The 15,879-nt window shown below is 40.2% G+C and overlaps 1 protein-coding gene across 1 annotated transcript in view; it reads left to right on the forward strand.

Moving 5' to 3' along the window:
• Positions 1–1,109: 1,109 nt before the first annotated feature.
• Positions 1,110–15,879, forward strand: part of cgnl1 (cingulin-like 1) — a 33,998-nt gene continuing 19,228 nt past the window's right edge. The window contains exons 1-8 of the mRNA XM_026937541.3: positions 1,110–1,265; positions 6,687–8,380; positions 8,612–8,706; positions 10,206–10,308; positions 10,767–10,868; positions 11,197–11,345; positions 12,444–12,585; positions 12,964–13,176. Coding sequence (XP_026793342.3) covers positions 6,740–8,380; positions 8,612–8,706; positions 10,206–10,308; positions 10,767–10,868; positions 11,197–11,345; positions 12,444–12,585; positions 12,964–13,176 — 2,445 coding nt within the window. The 5' untranslated portion in view covers positions 1,110–1,265; positions 6,687–6,739. The remainder of the gene's footprint in view (positions 1,266–6,686; positions 8,381–8,611; positions 8,707–10,205; positions 10,309–10,766; positions 10,869–11,196; positions 11,346–12,443; positions 12,586–12,963; positions 13,177–15,879) is intronic.

The raw sequence follows: 15,879 nt of genomic DNA on the forward strand, positions 1-15,879 counted from the left end.
GGTATAAAACAGAATGAAACAGAAACTAGTACATCTATATTAGCTCACATCATCTATGCTTCTTATTTCACTCAGTCTTTATTGACAGTTTGTCAACAAACGGTTTGACTCTTAAATTATTATAATTAGCTCTTCGATGTAAGTGAAATGTAAGGAGAACTTCCGGTATATGCATAAGTGCAGACTTTTGAATTTGAAAATTTAGAATATAGTTTGTTGTTTGTTGTGCTGTATATTATTATGCTCAATCTAGATGCGTTAACAGCAACAACAACAATAATAATAAACAGCAGCAGCAACAACAACAATAAACAACAACAACAGTAATAATAATAGTAATAATAATAATAATAATAAACAGCAGCAGCAGCAACAGCAGCAGCAGCAACAACAATAAACAACAACAATAATAAACAGCAGCAACGACAACAATAAACAACAACAACAATAATAATAAGCAGCAGCAACAACAACAATAAACAACAACAACAATAATAAACAGCAGCAACAACAACAACAAACAACAATAATAATAAGCAGCAGCAACAACAACAATAAACAACAACGACAACAACAACAACAATAATAATAATAACAACAACAACAATTATTATTATTATCATTATTATTATTATTGATTAATATATATTTATTTGAACAACATTCCAGTGCATTTAAAGCAATGACCATTTAAATAACCAGTTTTGTGAGTATTTTTCAGAGGAAAAGTCGCCGGTTTCGTGAATAAGTGGTTGCCTTGGTTACAGGTAATTTGCAATTCCAACGATAACGCGCGAGCCATTATCTGATGAGTCTGTCAGGAATCTCACAAGCCAGACTGTAGACAGAGTGGGCGGGGTTATGTGTGGAGGGCCGGGGATACGTAAGAGCGGTCTCTTTGTGGGCGGAGTTTGGTGTGAAGTAGGCGGGGCTGAGCGTGTCGGTTTACATTACTGCTGACAGAAGTTAGCGGCGCAGCTGGTTTTTATAATTTTAGGGGCGTGGCTACGGGGACCAGTGTGGGCAGAGCGTCTGGTTAGGCCTGAAGTGGGTGTGGTGTGTCTCTGTTCTAGGGGCGGGGTTTAAGCCCCAGTGCGTAGCTGTTGGTTTAAGTGGAGCTGCCCCCGAAAGCAAAACACTAAGCAATAAGTTTGACTTTGAGAAACTCAGTGGAGCATGAGTTTCCTTTTGTGCTTTCCTTTTGCAGTAATTATCATAAGCTGATAAAGCCAGTGCGTGTTCCGCGTGTTAAATAACTGCTGTCGGTAAGTTTGGTCTTACTTTTGAGTGTTTTTGTTGTATTTTGACTTGTTTCTGAGGAACCTGAGCGTGGGAACTTCACTAGTCAGCAGTCGAGTCAGGAGATTTATTTCTCAGCAGCCTCGGCAAGTTAGTCAAACTCTGTGGAAACTCACAAATTAGAGTATGTCAAGCAGAATGTGGGCTGTTTTTTGAGGATTTTGTTTATTGGCTCTATTTAGACAACAGTACTCAAATTCCAGCACCATGAGTAGCACCTGTTATTATTTCCACATCCTGCAGGAGTTTGGAGCTGATCACATTTTAGTGCAAGATATATGACTTTTACTTCTCTTTCTCCTCTATAACTAAAGTCATGCCTGGATTACTGTACACAATAACTCCCCAGAGTTATTTATCCCCTATAGAATGCTTATTTAAGTCCAACTGGACATAAAATAAAGAATAAGTAAGTAGAAGATATATAAACCCCAAGAGTTAAAGTTGATTCAGAGAGGTCAAAGAGTTGCATCAAAACCTGAGGTGTTAACACAGTCAGAGCTCCTTTAACACTGGGCTTTTTGTTGAAGAAACAGAACATACCGGTTTATTTACTCTTGCCTGTGTGTAAACCTTCTGCTTAACTGATCAGGATCCCCTACAAGATACTGTAGATTTCCACCTTTAGGTGAGGAAATGTGTGCAACATCCTGTTAGATGGGTATTTTTCTCCAGTTGAGAGAAATTATAGCCTAGACCACTAAACAAATCTGTTTTATGATACACTTAAGAATCTTAATTGGTTGATCACTCAGATGTGAGTCACAGAGCATCACAAAGTCAGCAAGTTGATGCGAACTTATACTGATGTTAAACTTTTAATCTTAAAAAAAGAAAAGAAAAAAAAAGAAGACATCCTACACAGGTAGATCTTGATCTCTGTTTTTAAGGTACTTACAGCCTTCTGTTTTGTTCCATTTGAAAATCAGTGAAATGAAGTCAAACGAACAGCTCAACCAGAAGTGCCTTCTCACCACCCAGAAACGTTTAACAGAAATACAGTGTGTAAACCTTTCTCAGCATCAGATTAGTGACATGAGCTGTACAGGAGCAGTTTCCTTTAAATAACAGCCATAACTGTAATGACAGCGTGAAGCTGTGAGCACTTTTATATTCCCTCTAAATAAATCTCTTTATTCTTAGTATACTGTTCATCCCTATTACCTGAAGAACCATGAGATCTGTACAATCTGTTTCACAGAATTCATAGTATACTGTTGTATACAAAGTCTCTTTCTTTCTAGCCTATTCATGTACAATAGTCTTTAAATTCAGGCCATTTGTGGACACCACCATAAACGGATATACCTGTAATATGTACATGATTGATTATCTTAATTTTAAATATATTTTTGGAACATGGCGTGTTGTCTGGAGCCCTGCTCTGAGATCTGACTGACTGCTCTCTGAAACACATGATTAAAGAACATATATCTTCATATTCATAGGATTTATTCATACCACATACTGTATATAAACACTTTGACTAGGGAGTGCTTGAAATGGTTAAAGCCAGTTGAGTCGTTTAATTAGAGTAGCCTAATATACAATATTAATAATATCTGGACACTTAATTAACTTCTGGAATTTAGTTTCACACAGTTTGCTAGTCTACGCCTTCATACTGCGCTGTCAGTTGGTTCCTCCGAGTTGCTGCTGTACCATTTTATTGTTTTGGTAGTCATTGTAGGCAGTTTTGTTGACTGCAGGCTATAAATGCCTGATACTTGTTAGTGTTTTGCACATGGTAGTGTGACTAGTGAACAACTGCTCGTAATTTAGCCACTTTGTGGTGCATGCAGTGTGTTGATGTACTCCACTAGTAGCCTTTAGGGAGCCGGACACTATACACGGAAACCTCCACTGATAAGTACTTGGACACTCTTTCACACACAAGTGTGTTGTGTATGCATTCATTTATTTCATATAAATGTGTGTTTTCTATCAGTTCTGCTTTTGATTATTGGGCTGATTATTGGGCTGAAAGATCACTTGAGTTAGTATACGCTCTGTCTCACTAATGCTCAGGGGTGGAAAAAGTATGGAAAAATTATTCTGAAGTGAAATTTTAAATAATTTGTCAAAAATCTTGATTTGAATTGAAAGTATCCTGCCAAAAATGTGCTCAAGTAAAAGTAAATAGGTTTCTACTTTTAAATGTAATCATGTATTAACAAGTAAAAAGTCAATGTTTTAACTGATGAAATTAAGTTAATGTCATGTTTTCATGTGAAAAATATGTTTGCTATGCTTTTTCTTTTGCCTAAAAACATCATTCAATCTCTGTACATTTGCTTGTCATATGCATAACTAATGCTGTGTACTTTGCTAATGAAGGAATCTGAAAATGCCCTGTAAATAACCAGTATATATCTTTAGCTAGAATTCGACTTGCTGCCTAGCTGATTATATTAGCTTTTGGAATCAGTGCAAAACAAACCTGGTATTAGCAAAGAAAACTTGTTAACTGGTTAAATATGACCAGTTAACGTTAACATATTAGAAAAACCTACAACTTACTCAAGCTGGAGTTAATGCCTTCTAGGCATACAAAGGAGACATCTCATTTTCTGTGCATCACTGCTTAGTGAATGAGATTGAAACGTTGCTGAGGTAGGGCCAGGGGCGCTCATCGTCAAGTTCCGCACTGCAGTCCCATGACTTCTCAATCTTCAGATGCACAAGGATAGCTATAGCTCTTACCACATTGTGTAGCATAAGAAGATCATGAATTGTTATGATTATTGATAGGTTTTTCTATGCTGATGAACTTGATTGGATGCTAAACTGGAAATGATTGGATGCTAAACTGTGCCCTCTCAACTGATGTATGACACACAGTCACTGGCTAGGTGAGAGAAGAGACCTTCATTATTTGCAATGAGTGCTTTGAAGGTTTAAACAAAAATATAAGGAGTAAAAAAAAATTTTTTTGCTTAAAAATGTACCTACGTAAGAGTACAAGTTCTCAAATTCAGTAATACACAAGTAATGAATAAATAATACTTAGGCATAGTAACGAAGTACAATTACTCAAGTATTTTCCACCCTTGATGCTGTGTAAGCAGTGAGACAGTTTGCAGCTCACTATAGGCTCAAATATCACATTGGTAATGCTGGAATTTCCCACAGATGTTTCTGCATTAATTTAGGGTGAGGTTAAGCTTTGGTAATCATTTTAAGTTTGAAGGTTAAGCTTTGGCATGATCTGTGATGGCGTACACTGCTTAGAGAAATATATACTAAAGAAGTGTACACTAGAGAAGTGTAAGTGTTTTGGAGGAGGCAAGTGGATGAGGGATTAGAGGGGAGTGAATGGAAGCTGGCACAGGCCATGTGGCCTTCCTCCCTGTCAGAAACCAGGACTTTACCACTTCCAGAGGACACAATGAAAGGAAAGAAGCTGTGTTATCACCCTGACGTTCCTGTGCACTGGACAACGTGATCCTGAGTCTAAAAGAAACTTATTTAGTATCCCCTTTTCCTCTCTTTTTCCTGCAACAGAGGGTTTTATTTCTCATGCTTTAGTGGACATGTCACAGCTCATTGTTCTCTCTCTTCTTCTCTTATAAATGCTGGAAGGTCTGGGATTTTCCTGTTTCATCATGTATTAAACCAGGAAAAGTTGCTTACATGCTGTTTTGTATGCTTTGCATTTGTGTTATGAAGAATAATAAGGAGACTATGCCAGAGTATTAATATGCAGATATTGAGGTGAGGATTGTTTGTTGTGGCCAGTGTGAAGCTTCGTCATGGAAACCTTTCAATCTCAGGCTTGTGTGATGTAGGCCTAGGTGAACCAGTGAGAAATGTGTTTATTTGTTTGTGTTATCACTGGGGTCTGCTGATAACATGAACAATAAAGGCCTTTAGTCACTCTGATAAAGGCATTTTGCCACTCTGATGCCTGGTGGGGGGTGATATGTATATTGCTTTGTGTCAGGCACAATCACACTTATTAAAGTGTCCTTTTTTTTTGACTGATAGAGGTGTAACTTGATACGTGAATGGTTGGCATGTAGGGCAGATAGGTTATACAACATTTAAATACCCTTGGAATAATAGCGTCTACTCGGCATTGCTCTGCTGAGGTGGATGTCTTTGACTTTCTAAGGGCACTTGTTGAATTCTGTAAATAAATGTTCAAATAAATGTTTAGGCTTCACAGGAGGAATTCAAGACACCCATTACACTTTAACAATAATGTCTTACTATGAGACATGCATGAAAAATGTCTTTGTAAAACTGTTCTTATCTAGTTTTATACAAGTTTTACATACTATAGAAATGCAGTTAAAAAAAAAGTATATCTTTTTCTAGGGTTTTGTGGTTTCAAATAAATGGTATCACATATCAAATAAAAACACAAATTCCGCCATCTAAAAAACTAATTCTGTGGAATTGAAGCTTATGAAATCTTCTGTGAAATATGTTATACGTAAATGTTTATCAAAACCTCAACAACGGCCTTTAAGCGTTTATGCTTATACTTTGAGTAAGTAGGTTTCTTTTCTCAGAAATGTAATCAGAATTTTTTGTCCAAGGTAATTGCATATGTGTGCTGGCCTGGGGAAATGCTAGACATGGTGAAATCTTTGCATTTCGTTTTACTATATAGTTCTGAAAACTGATTTTCCTGAGAACTGATTTGAAATATGTTTCTCCTTTGTATGTATGTCAACCAGAAATACAGTTATAGCATTTTAAAATGTTTACCACAAATGTGAAAAGGGAGAAAATTGCATTTGAAGATTCCATTCTGAGTGTGGCGCAGGAGCATCACAGACATTCAACATTGGTTTTGTTGAAATACATTTATAAATGGAATATAGCCATAGGAATATCCTACAGGTTTTTCTAGGCTGCCACACATTTTGGTACAGATGTGGAATAGGCCAAAAAATGCTGGAGTATTCCATTAAGAATGATACGAAGCTGATATACTGGTTACTTATAACTGCCTGTTTATTTGCCATACCCTTGTAATCCAGCAGACTTATGTAATGTACTGTACCTATGAAAGCCTTGAGTGAATCATTGCTGACAGTTTAAGAGTAGCTCCAGAGGTTATTATGCCAGCTTTGTTTGCTCTGTAATGACAGTGTTTAGCTAATAACTGTTTGACTGTTGTCTTTCTGTTGGCAACTTTTATTCTGCTAGGTTGGCAACTGCAATGCCCGTGAAAGGGATTTAATACAGACTACAGGCTACACATACACACACTCCATTCATTGTTGCAACCAGATAAACTCAGTGAATGAATCAAAGGTCACCAGACGTTAAAATCTCATTAGTGGCCAGTTAGAATTTCAAAACATTTACAGAAGTCATTTGGATTTGAAGGTATCTCTTTTGGGACAATAATGAGCTTATGGCTTTGTTTGCAGAGGTGGGCCATTTCCAGGGAGCAGGATTTGAAATCCTTCTCTCAGCATTCTTGATGGAGTCCTATAAAGTCACTGGCCTTCCAAATACTGGACCACAGTCGAGCTACACTCACCCTGCACGTGCAAGAGGCCAAAATAACGGCAGCTATGGCCTCAGTATCAGGGTCCAAGGCATAGACGGACACCCATATGTTGTTCTGAATAATCAAGACAGAGGGCTCAACCCTTACGCAGCCCCCAGCAACAATAATGGGTACAACGGCTCTGAAGGGTCCTTTATTGATAACTATCAGGAATATGACTTCAGAGTACCCAGGGAAAATCTCTCTGAAAACCCCTTTGCTGAATACCGAGCCCAGCATCAGATTCCATATGTCAACCCTTACGATGATATCTCTGAATCCAAAGACACTCAGGCAAAGAAGCCGTCCACTCTGCTGAACTTTCAGAAGCATCCAGAGATCCTCAAGCCTTATGACCCAGAGGGCAATGCCCTTGGTAACTTCCACAGCATTTCACCTCAGCCTCTTTCTGCTGCTGAGAGTAGAAATACATATCCAGGGTCTCTGCCAAGAACAATCTCCCCAGGTTCCAAATCATCCAATCTAGAACAACCCAAAAGCACAGATCCACCAGCACAGGACACAAGAAAATGGTCTCAGCCACAGGCTCTTCCTCAAACATTCCCATCTAGAGTCCAGCCTCAAAAAGAATCTTCTAAAAGCCAACCCCAGACTCAACCTCAGTCTCAAACTAAACCTCAAGTCCAAGCACAATCCTCAATTAAACCTCAATCTCAGTCTCAAGCTCAGCCACTCTCTACCTTCCAGGTTCCCTCCCAGGCATCCCAGCATGCCCAACGGCTTCCAGTTCCTCAGGTATCTTCTACCACCAGTGTTCCCAGTGAGCAGTCCTCCTACAGGACTCCAAGTACAACAAGCAGCACAAACTCCAGTCTGGAACGGAGGCACAGAGAGCCTGACATACTTCCCTTACGAAGAACCGACTCCAGTGGCCCTGTGCTTCAGTCATCACGCTCTCGTAATTCTTCCATATCCTCTACCACTCCTACCAAGGAAGAACAGTTTGAGGCACTATATGGGGACAGCATTAATCGCCATGAGAACCGACGCTATATCCCTTTCTTGCCTGGAACAGGCCGAGACATTGACACAGGCTCCATCCCAGGTGTAGATGAGCTTATCAGTAAGTTTGATGGAAAAGAAGGCCAGCAGAGGCGAGGACGCACTGGTCGGAGGAATCGTATCAACCCAGAAGATCGCAAACGTTCCCGTAGCGTGGATAGCGCCTTGCCTTTTGGCCTGGAGGGAGACACAGAGTACCTGGATGAGGTTAGCCGTAACCGAGGAAAGTCCTCTGAGCATGTGCTCAGGCCCTCACAACTTCTGCAGAAGTCGCCCTTTTCCTCTGTTGGACGGAGGACAACCTACAGAGATGTGGCACGGATCAGCAGTGAACCAGCCTCTCCACAAGGAGCAATGCCCAGTGCTACAGATTCCATCCTAGGCTATAAGAAACCACTGAGTCGGCCCTCCATTCTGCCTGTGGAGAACAAGGGAACAGAGGCCAAGGAACTAACACAAAGTGCTAAGACTGTGACCAGTGTGGCTACAACGTCTTTGTCTAGAACTGCTCCAAACTGCAGTCAGAAGACAAATGAAATGGTAGCTGAGGTATGTAAGATTTTATCTTATCATTAATATCATTAATCTTATCATTCCATCTAATGATGTGAAATTATCAGATTGCACCATGGCGATAATCTTTTTGGAATAAATGCTTGTGTGTTGATAAAACAGTTCACTTAAATAGGGTTTCATGCATAAGCCTTGTCTAAAGGAGAAAATATGTCCGTGAATAGCTGTGCACTAATGTTTTATGCTTTTTTTTTTATCTGGGAACAGACAACACCTGATCTTCTGAAAGGCCAACAAGAGCTGTCACAGCAAACGCATGAAGAGACTGCTAAGCAGATCTTATTTAATTACCTCAAAGACGGGTGAGTTTTCAAAACGGCATGTTTTACTTTGACAGGGTAAACACTGTCTTGTGTGTTTCTTTGCATGGCATTGCTCTCTCAATAACTATATAGGTTTTATTGGTATGATGCTTAAATGTTTAAGCACAATACCCTCTAAAGTTTTATACATAAAAATATCCTATTGAAATGTCCAAATGTTGTTATCAGAGTCTAGTTTACAATGTGCAAGATTTCTGACTGCTCAGCACTGGAATGAGTAAAGAGCAGCCTCAGCTGTTTAACACTCATACACATACACCCACACGCCCAAAACATGCTGCTCCGTCGGCTCTGACTCTGAGTACACGGTGTACAAAATTCCCTGAAATATCAGAACAGTAAGTGTGACCAATCATTGCTCCATGAGACATACCAGCACAATTCTGGTTATCTCTGCTTATCTGATATTTTTTTGTACCGTATACAAAAATGTGAGATGTTATTTTTTCCAGATGATTCATTTTTACCTCCTGCAGATACCACATTGGTTATTATCCTACTCCCTACATGACTCACTCTCTGGAATTAAGGGAGGTGGATGTGTGTGTGAGAGGGTTACAGGGAGTCAGATTTGGAACCAGGCATCTCCTACCACCTGTTCTGGAGATTTGTTCTGTCCTGCTTAACAAGGGGCTAAGATTCCCTGCTTCATGTTCCTGTGTAATTCTGTACGATTGTTGCTCTGCATCGAAGGTGCAGTAGAAGAGTCCCATAGTACTGTAATGCTTAGTGAATACTTGTCTGTAACCTTACACTCACCCAATATCGTGTTCTTTGTGTCAAACATTTCCACCCTTTTGGCATTCCTGATGTGCTTGCTGTAGAAAATTGAAGCAGCGATTATAGCTGGTGTGCATTTAAAGACGAGGCCGAACTCGGATCAGATGTCTCCTCTTTTAATAGAAAGCTCAGGTGTTTGGTAGGCATAACTTGGGTCAGTTCTTAGAGAGCATCCACGCACACGTGTTTAGTCTGCGTCAGGCAAACCATGTTTTATTCAGTGATGGTGAGCAGCTGGGTCCCTATTAGGTGACGCCATTAAATCTTGTTCACCGAGGCGTGTATATGTGTGTGTGAAGAGGTGCGAGGCCACTTTGTAACCATAAAACAAAAGGTCACTTTAAGTAACATGAATGCAAACACACAGCATTGTGACTAACATGATATGGTGCTCTGTTTTCTGAAACATTCGCTCACTGCTTCTCAAACACATTTGCAGGCATGTGCCTGACGAGTGAGGGTAATTAGAGTGGGCAGGTCATGAAGTGACACATCAAAGCTAAGCATTCTGCCCTCTATGAGCCAGACCTGTTTTTTCCAAGAAATGTCAAGGATTAAACTCTGATCCTTTCTCTCCACACACACACACACACATTCACACAAACATACGAACACGCACACAGGGCAGGGTAGTGAATCCTTCATAATGGCGACGTATACATGTATGAGAGCACCATGTGTCCTTGTGTGTTTCTTAGGAGCAACGACAGTGACGACACCACCAAGAGGAAGGTCAACCTGGTCTTCGAAAAAATCCAGACACTGAAGTCACGGGCCACAGGAAGCGTGCAAGGGGACAAAGTAAGCTGTTGTTGTACTGCAGTAATTGGGCTTAGAACAAGGCAAGACTATGAACTACTTATCACAGGCTGTCCACTCACAGAGGCTTTCACCTCACTGCCTGTATTTACCCAGCCAGCACTGCGATCATGGCTAATGTTTAAACATGTGCATGCTGAATGAGAAAGCTCTAGAGTACAAATGTTGTGAGTAGCAACACGTTGCCAAAATCCAAACCTCTGCTTCTTGCCAAGAAAAATTATCCTACTTTTTTGTAAATCGGATTGCTGTAAAACTCTTTGACCTTTGAAGTTAGATAAATGTGCATGTGAATGCATACCAATTGTGCATAAATCATCTTGTAATTCTATAATAACCCAATATTATAGTAGATCACAATTCTGCATACTATTCACTGGCCTATTTATTATGTAATGTTGAAGTTACTAGCTAGTCACATATAAACCTTCCCCTGGTAGTCTCCAGACCTATCAGCCCAGGCCAAAGCCCTGCAGGAGCGGAAGGCAGAACTGGAAAAAGAGGTCACAAGTCTCAGAAAGCAACTGGAGGATGAAAACAAGGTACTTTAACCATGATATATTCTTAGTACTAACTTCATCAGCTGCATCTTTGGTCCTCATAGTCAGTCTGTTTACTCCATGCACTAGCATTCTTCATGTGTATTGAAAAGCCTGCTGTTCTCACCTTTTCTGGGGGAATAACCACATTAAGCAATTATACTGGATTATGAATAATACAGGGTAAAAAAATATCGAAGTTTCTCACACAGACTTCATTTTACTCAGCTTGTGTCATGAGGTTAAATGTTGGTAAACGTTGGTACAACAATTTTGTAGTAAGATATGATGTATGCATGTGTTATATCTAATATTAAATCATTTTAAACAGAAACAAAAGGGGTTGAGTGAAGCACAGGAAAAGGCTGGAGCTGGCATCAAGAAACTGCAAAAAGAGCTGGAATTTAATCAAGCTGAATGTGACAAACTGCGGGACAAGCTGGCCAAAACGGAGGCTGACCTACGCACCACGCTGGAAGAGTAAGATTCACTTTCAATGGCTTTACGAGGCACCAAAGTAAATGTTTGCATGCTTGCAGCAGTTGCTTGCCCTGAAAGTTCAGTAGGTTTTTTTCAAGCCATAGACTTAGTGTCAAATAACCTGATTGGCCTAACTGTCACATTATTTCCTGATTCACTTTTCAGATGCACATCACTGGCTGATCTATACATATATTATTTAGTAGCATTTAGAAGAATCCCCCCCAGACTAATGAATTAAAGGAAGCCCCAGCTTGGTCAGAGGTTAATTGCTCTTTTAAAATAAAATCAAGTGATTACATTGTGGGTGAAAGACCTGCCTTGGGTGGTGCAGGTGAGAACTCAGTGAGATGGTTTCAGGGAAAGATGGCTACATGACAGCAGTATTTATTGCAAATAATACATGTCACTTAATGATTTTCTTGGAAGCTCTCAACATGTAAAGAAGGTATCCAAATAATTCTCATAGAACCACACTTACTTTGGGTACAAAGGAAAGATTCACAATTTATGTAGTCAACAAACACAAGTCTAAGGTTTGTACCTCTAGTCTGCCATTGTGAAAACAGAATGCTTGACATATGACAAGAATTGTGTGATCAGTCCAGGCTTTGGAGCAAATTCTTCTTGCAGTGATGATACTCTGCCTGAAAAGAGTCTGATGTGAGTATTCAGGCCAAGAGTGAAAATGCCTTAAATTAGTTCCTTGGAGAGAAAAAAAATCATTAATGTTATTAATGACACAGATATTGGATTGTGCTGACCATTTGCTGTACATACAAAGAGCGGTTATCCCATTCACAATCCTTTTCTGTCTCTCTGCCATAATGGCTTATCTGTTTAGTCATTTAGTGAGTACTATTTCTCTACAGAGCCTCTCGCAGATGTCTTACCTGCAATTTCTCAGGCAGATGGAAGAGGGTACAGGTGTGTGTGATACAGACGCAGTCAATGCTTAATAGGCTGTAAACACTCCGTCAGTAGCCAGTCAGAGATATTACAGTGTGCAGGTGTTCAGACTGTGTGTGTGCGTGTGTGTGTTTGTGTGTGTGTGTGTGCATGTGTGTGTGCGGGTGTGTGTGTGCATTTATTTTGCAGGCTTTTCCAGGTGAAGATGGAGAGAGAACAGTATCAGACAGAGATCAGGGACCTGCAGGACCAGCTCTCGGAGATGCATGACGAGCTGGATGGAGCCAAACGCTTGCAATCAGACAGTGCAGAGAGAGAGTCCATGATGGAGGTGAACTGCACATAAACAAACCTGTCATATTATTAATACTCACTAGGGCTGAATGTTTAAGATCTTTTGTTAGCCTAATTTAAAGTCTGTAGAAACTTGTATTTCCTAGAATTTTTGCCAAATGACCCTTGTTACTTAGTGTAGGAAAAGGGATCTGAATAAATACATGATATTTGTGGCATACTTTTTTTTTTTTTTTTTTTTTTACATATTTTTAGGTTATGTGTTATTATTTGTATTATCATTATACCAGTATATTATAATATTAGTTTATATTTTCATATATATTTTTCATTTTGGTTATCTGTTTTGCAGATTATTACTGACTTTAGGTCATTGGTTGTGATATGTAACATAATGCTTTCTGCACCTCCTCAGGAATTCATGCAGTTGAAGTTGGATCTACAGGAAGCGGTGATGGTGAAAGAGGAGCAGGAGGAGGTGCTGAGGAAGCGCGAGAGGGAGCTGACCGCTCTGAAGGGAGCGCTAAAGGAGGAGGTGTCCTCTCACGACCTGGAGGTGGATAAACTAAAGGAACAATATGAAAAGGAGCTCCGTAAACTACAAGCGTCTTTGGAGGAAGCTAAGCAGGTAATGTACTACCATCCCCCATTTTAGTTTCTTCTTTTTTTGTTATATTGCTCTCTCTTTCAGTATCTGTAAAGTGGTTTTGTCACATTCACATCCCAGTAATGAAACCCTCTAAGCATTAGTAACATTTCTTCAGGTATTGAAGGAATGTGTGCAGGTAACCTAAGAATAAAGATATCACTATCATCTGTCATTCATATTTAGTTGTGTATGATTTTTTTCTTTTGTTTACTGGCTGATGACAGCTTGTTAGCATTGTCATCATTTTTCATGGGAACTATCTCCATGTTTACATGGACAGGAGATAGATGCACTCTGATAAAGGGCACTTGATGGTTTAATCTTTTGCCAAGTGATACTGAGTCGTACGCATTTAGAAGTCATAAGAAGGCCGATGATGGACAACGCCAACGGAAAGAACATGAACTGAAAAGCAACAGGTAACAACATCAAACACAAAGACGAGCCAAACACTGAGAAGGGGACGAAAGAGAGATCTACATGGAGCTGTTGGTTGTGTCTGTTTGCCTGTGAGCGTCCTGTTTATGCAGGGTGGAGTTCCTTCATGTTCTCTGCTCTCTGAATGGGGCTTTCCTCTCACTGTGGCCCCCCAATACTGAGATCACTTCCTCTCCAGTTCAAAAGCACTTCCTGTCCACAGGATTCAATTGTCATCAGATCACTTTTAGGAGGATAAACACACTTGCCATACAAAATCATATGCATTTACCATAGTCTGTGCAATATAGAGACTGTTGGACTGCATTGCTCAGCTGTGGCTTTTTTGTTGATGCAATGCAATAAACAGATTCGCTAACCGCCGGACTGATTGGATGAATTTTTGTTTTGTTACTGAGTGCTTCCTTTCTGTGCATTTGTTAGCGTTGACAAGTCGACCCCATGCAGAGAACAATGCTGGAAAGTTGAACACTAAAACGCCCTCTTTGCTGCTTAATTGCAGTGGCAGGCCGTCACTAATATAATGAGGTGCTGTTGGGGAAACTCTCTGCCCTGGGCCTCTCTTTTCTTTATTTCTCTTTTTTTCTTTGTACACTTTTGCTCTTGCTCTCACTCACTTGCAATGCCCTCTTGTTAGGGGACGTTACACAAATGCAATAAGTGAGTCAGTGTTACAGAGGCCTGAAAAAGAGGGGGATAGGAGGGCAGTACATGGGTTTACTGTTTTCCCTGAAATTGAAATGGCTGATTTTGAAAGAAGCTTATTATGTACTTGCATAGTAATGCGCTCGTGAACAGTAGACACAAAGGAAATCTGGAAGATAGGAGACAAGAAAAAAATGGGACACTAGAAACATGGACACATTTGAAGCTAAGGAACAAGGAAACTGAAAAAAAAACAAACATCAGAAACAAGGAAATTAGGGAATGAGGGAGCAGTGAAAAAATAAGGATCCTGGAAACTACAGAACATTAGAAACTAGCCAACAAGTAAAGTGTGAAACTAGGGCACACTAAAGACTAGGGAATGGGGAACATTAGAAACCAAAAAATGAGAGGACACTGAAAAATAGGGAACAATGGAAATGAGTGGACTTGATAAAAAAATGAGGGAACACTGATAACGATATTGGATATTGGAAGCAATGGAATATTAGACTACTAGAGAACATGTTAATGAGAAGATATTGGAAACTAGGGAACATTGGTAACTAGGTAAATAAGGAAAGTGTGGAACTTGGGAAGCAAAGTGACATTGAAAACAGAGGAACTTTGGAAACAAGAAGGCACTGATAACTATGGAAACTGGCTATATCTAAGTAGCACTGGCACAGGGGGTGGTGAGGAGGTCCACTGTGTCCCCTTCAGCAGAAGGGTCCTTGTTCTCCATTCTGAGGCTTAGGCTTCACATTAGAGGCTCCACAAACTTCTCACTAGGCCGGATAGAAGCCCAGTCTCAGATATGTCCTCATTTCCCCGAGGGGAATATATGATGTGATTTGGTCTGGCCCTGTGTTTGCTGCCTGTCTGTGTCGGTCTTGTTTCCGGAAGTGTGACTGAGGTGACTGGGATGTTTGGGCAAATGGGAGTCCCACAGGACGCCATGTGTTTCCTCAGCTAATGATAGCATGTTGTTCTGGGCTATTCCAGACTTTTCTATTGGAGGGGTACTCTTAGAGCAGCAGAAAAAGTGGAACGCGAATCAATCAGTAGGAGCAAGAGAGCAAGAGAAAGGTGGGAGTAAGATAAAGAGAAGAAGGGAGAGAAAGAATGAGGGACATGAGAATCAGTTATCTTTTTGATTGGAGCTCAGCCAGAATCCACAAATCTGATATTCCATCTGCTTTCTATCAAAAATCTGCCCTTCCCCAGATCAGTTTTGGAGCATGAGTTCTCATCTGGAGATTGTTTCAGTATAGCCTGTGCGTATGTCCTGTATGTATTCTCTATGCAGTTTATGAGCAGTCTTTGCTATTACCTGTTTATCATTTGTTATTGGCTTTATTGAAGTTGTGATCTGATTAATGTTAAATGGGCAGTTTTGGGGTTAAAGCAGGACAAGGACAGGCTTTTTCACCAGCCCGGATTCTTCTCCTCATTATTTTCCTGCACAAGTATCTAGTATGACCATTGAATCCATGGTCCCCCACTACTAAATTGTGTGAGGTTCTCCATAGTAACCCCTCCAGATTGCTCTGTGCATCTAGGCTGAGACTTGGGAGGATTAAGATTAGGGGGTAAAAA

This window comes from Pangasianodon hypophthalmus, chromosome 25 (genome assembly GCF_027358585.1).
Source record: "Pangasianodon hypophthalmus isolate fPanHyp1 chromosome 25, fPanHyp1.pri, whole genome shotgun sequence".
NCBI lineage: Eukaryota > Metazoa > Chordata > Actinopteri > Siluriformes > Pangasiidae > Pangasianodon > Pangasianodon hypophthalmus.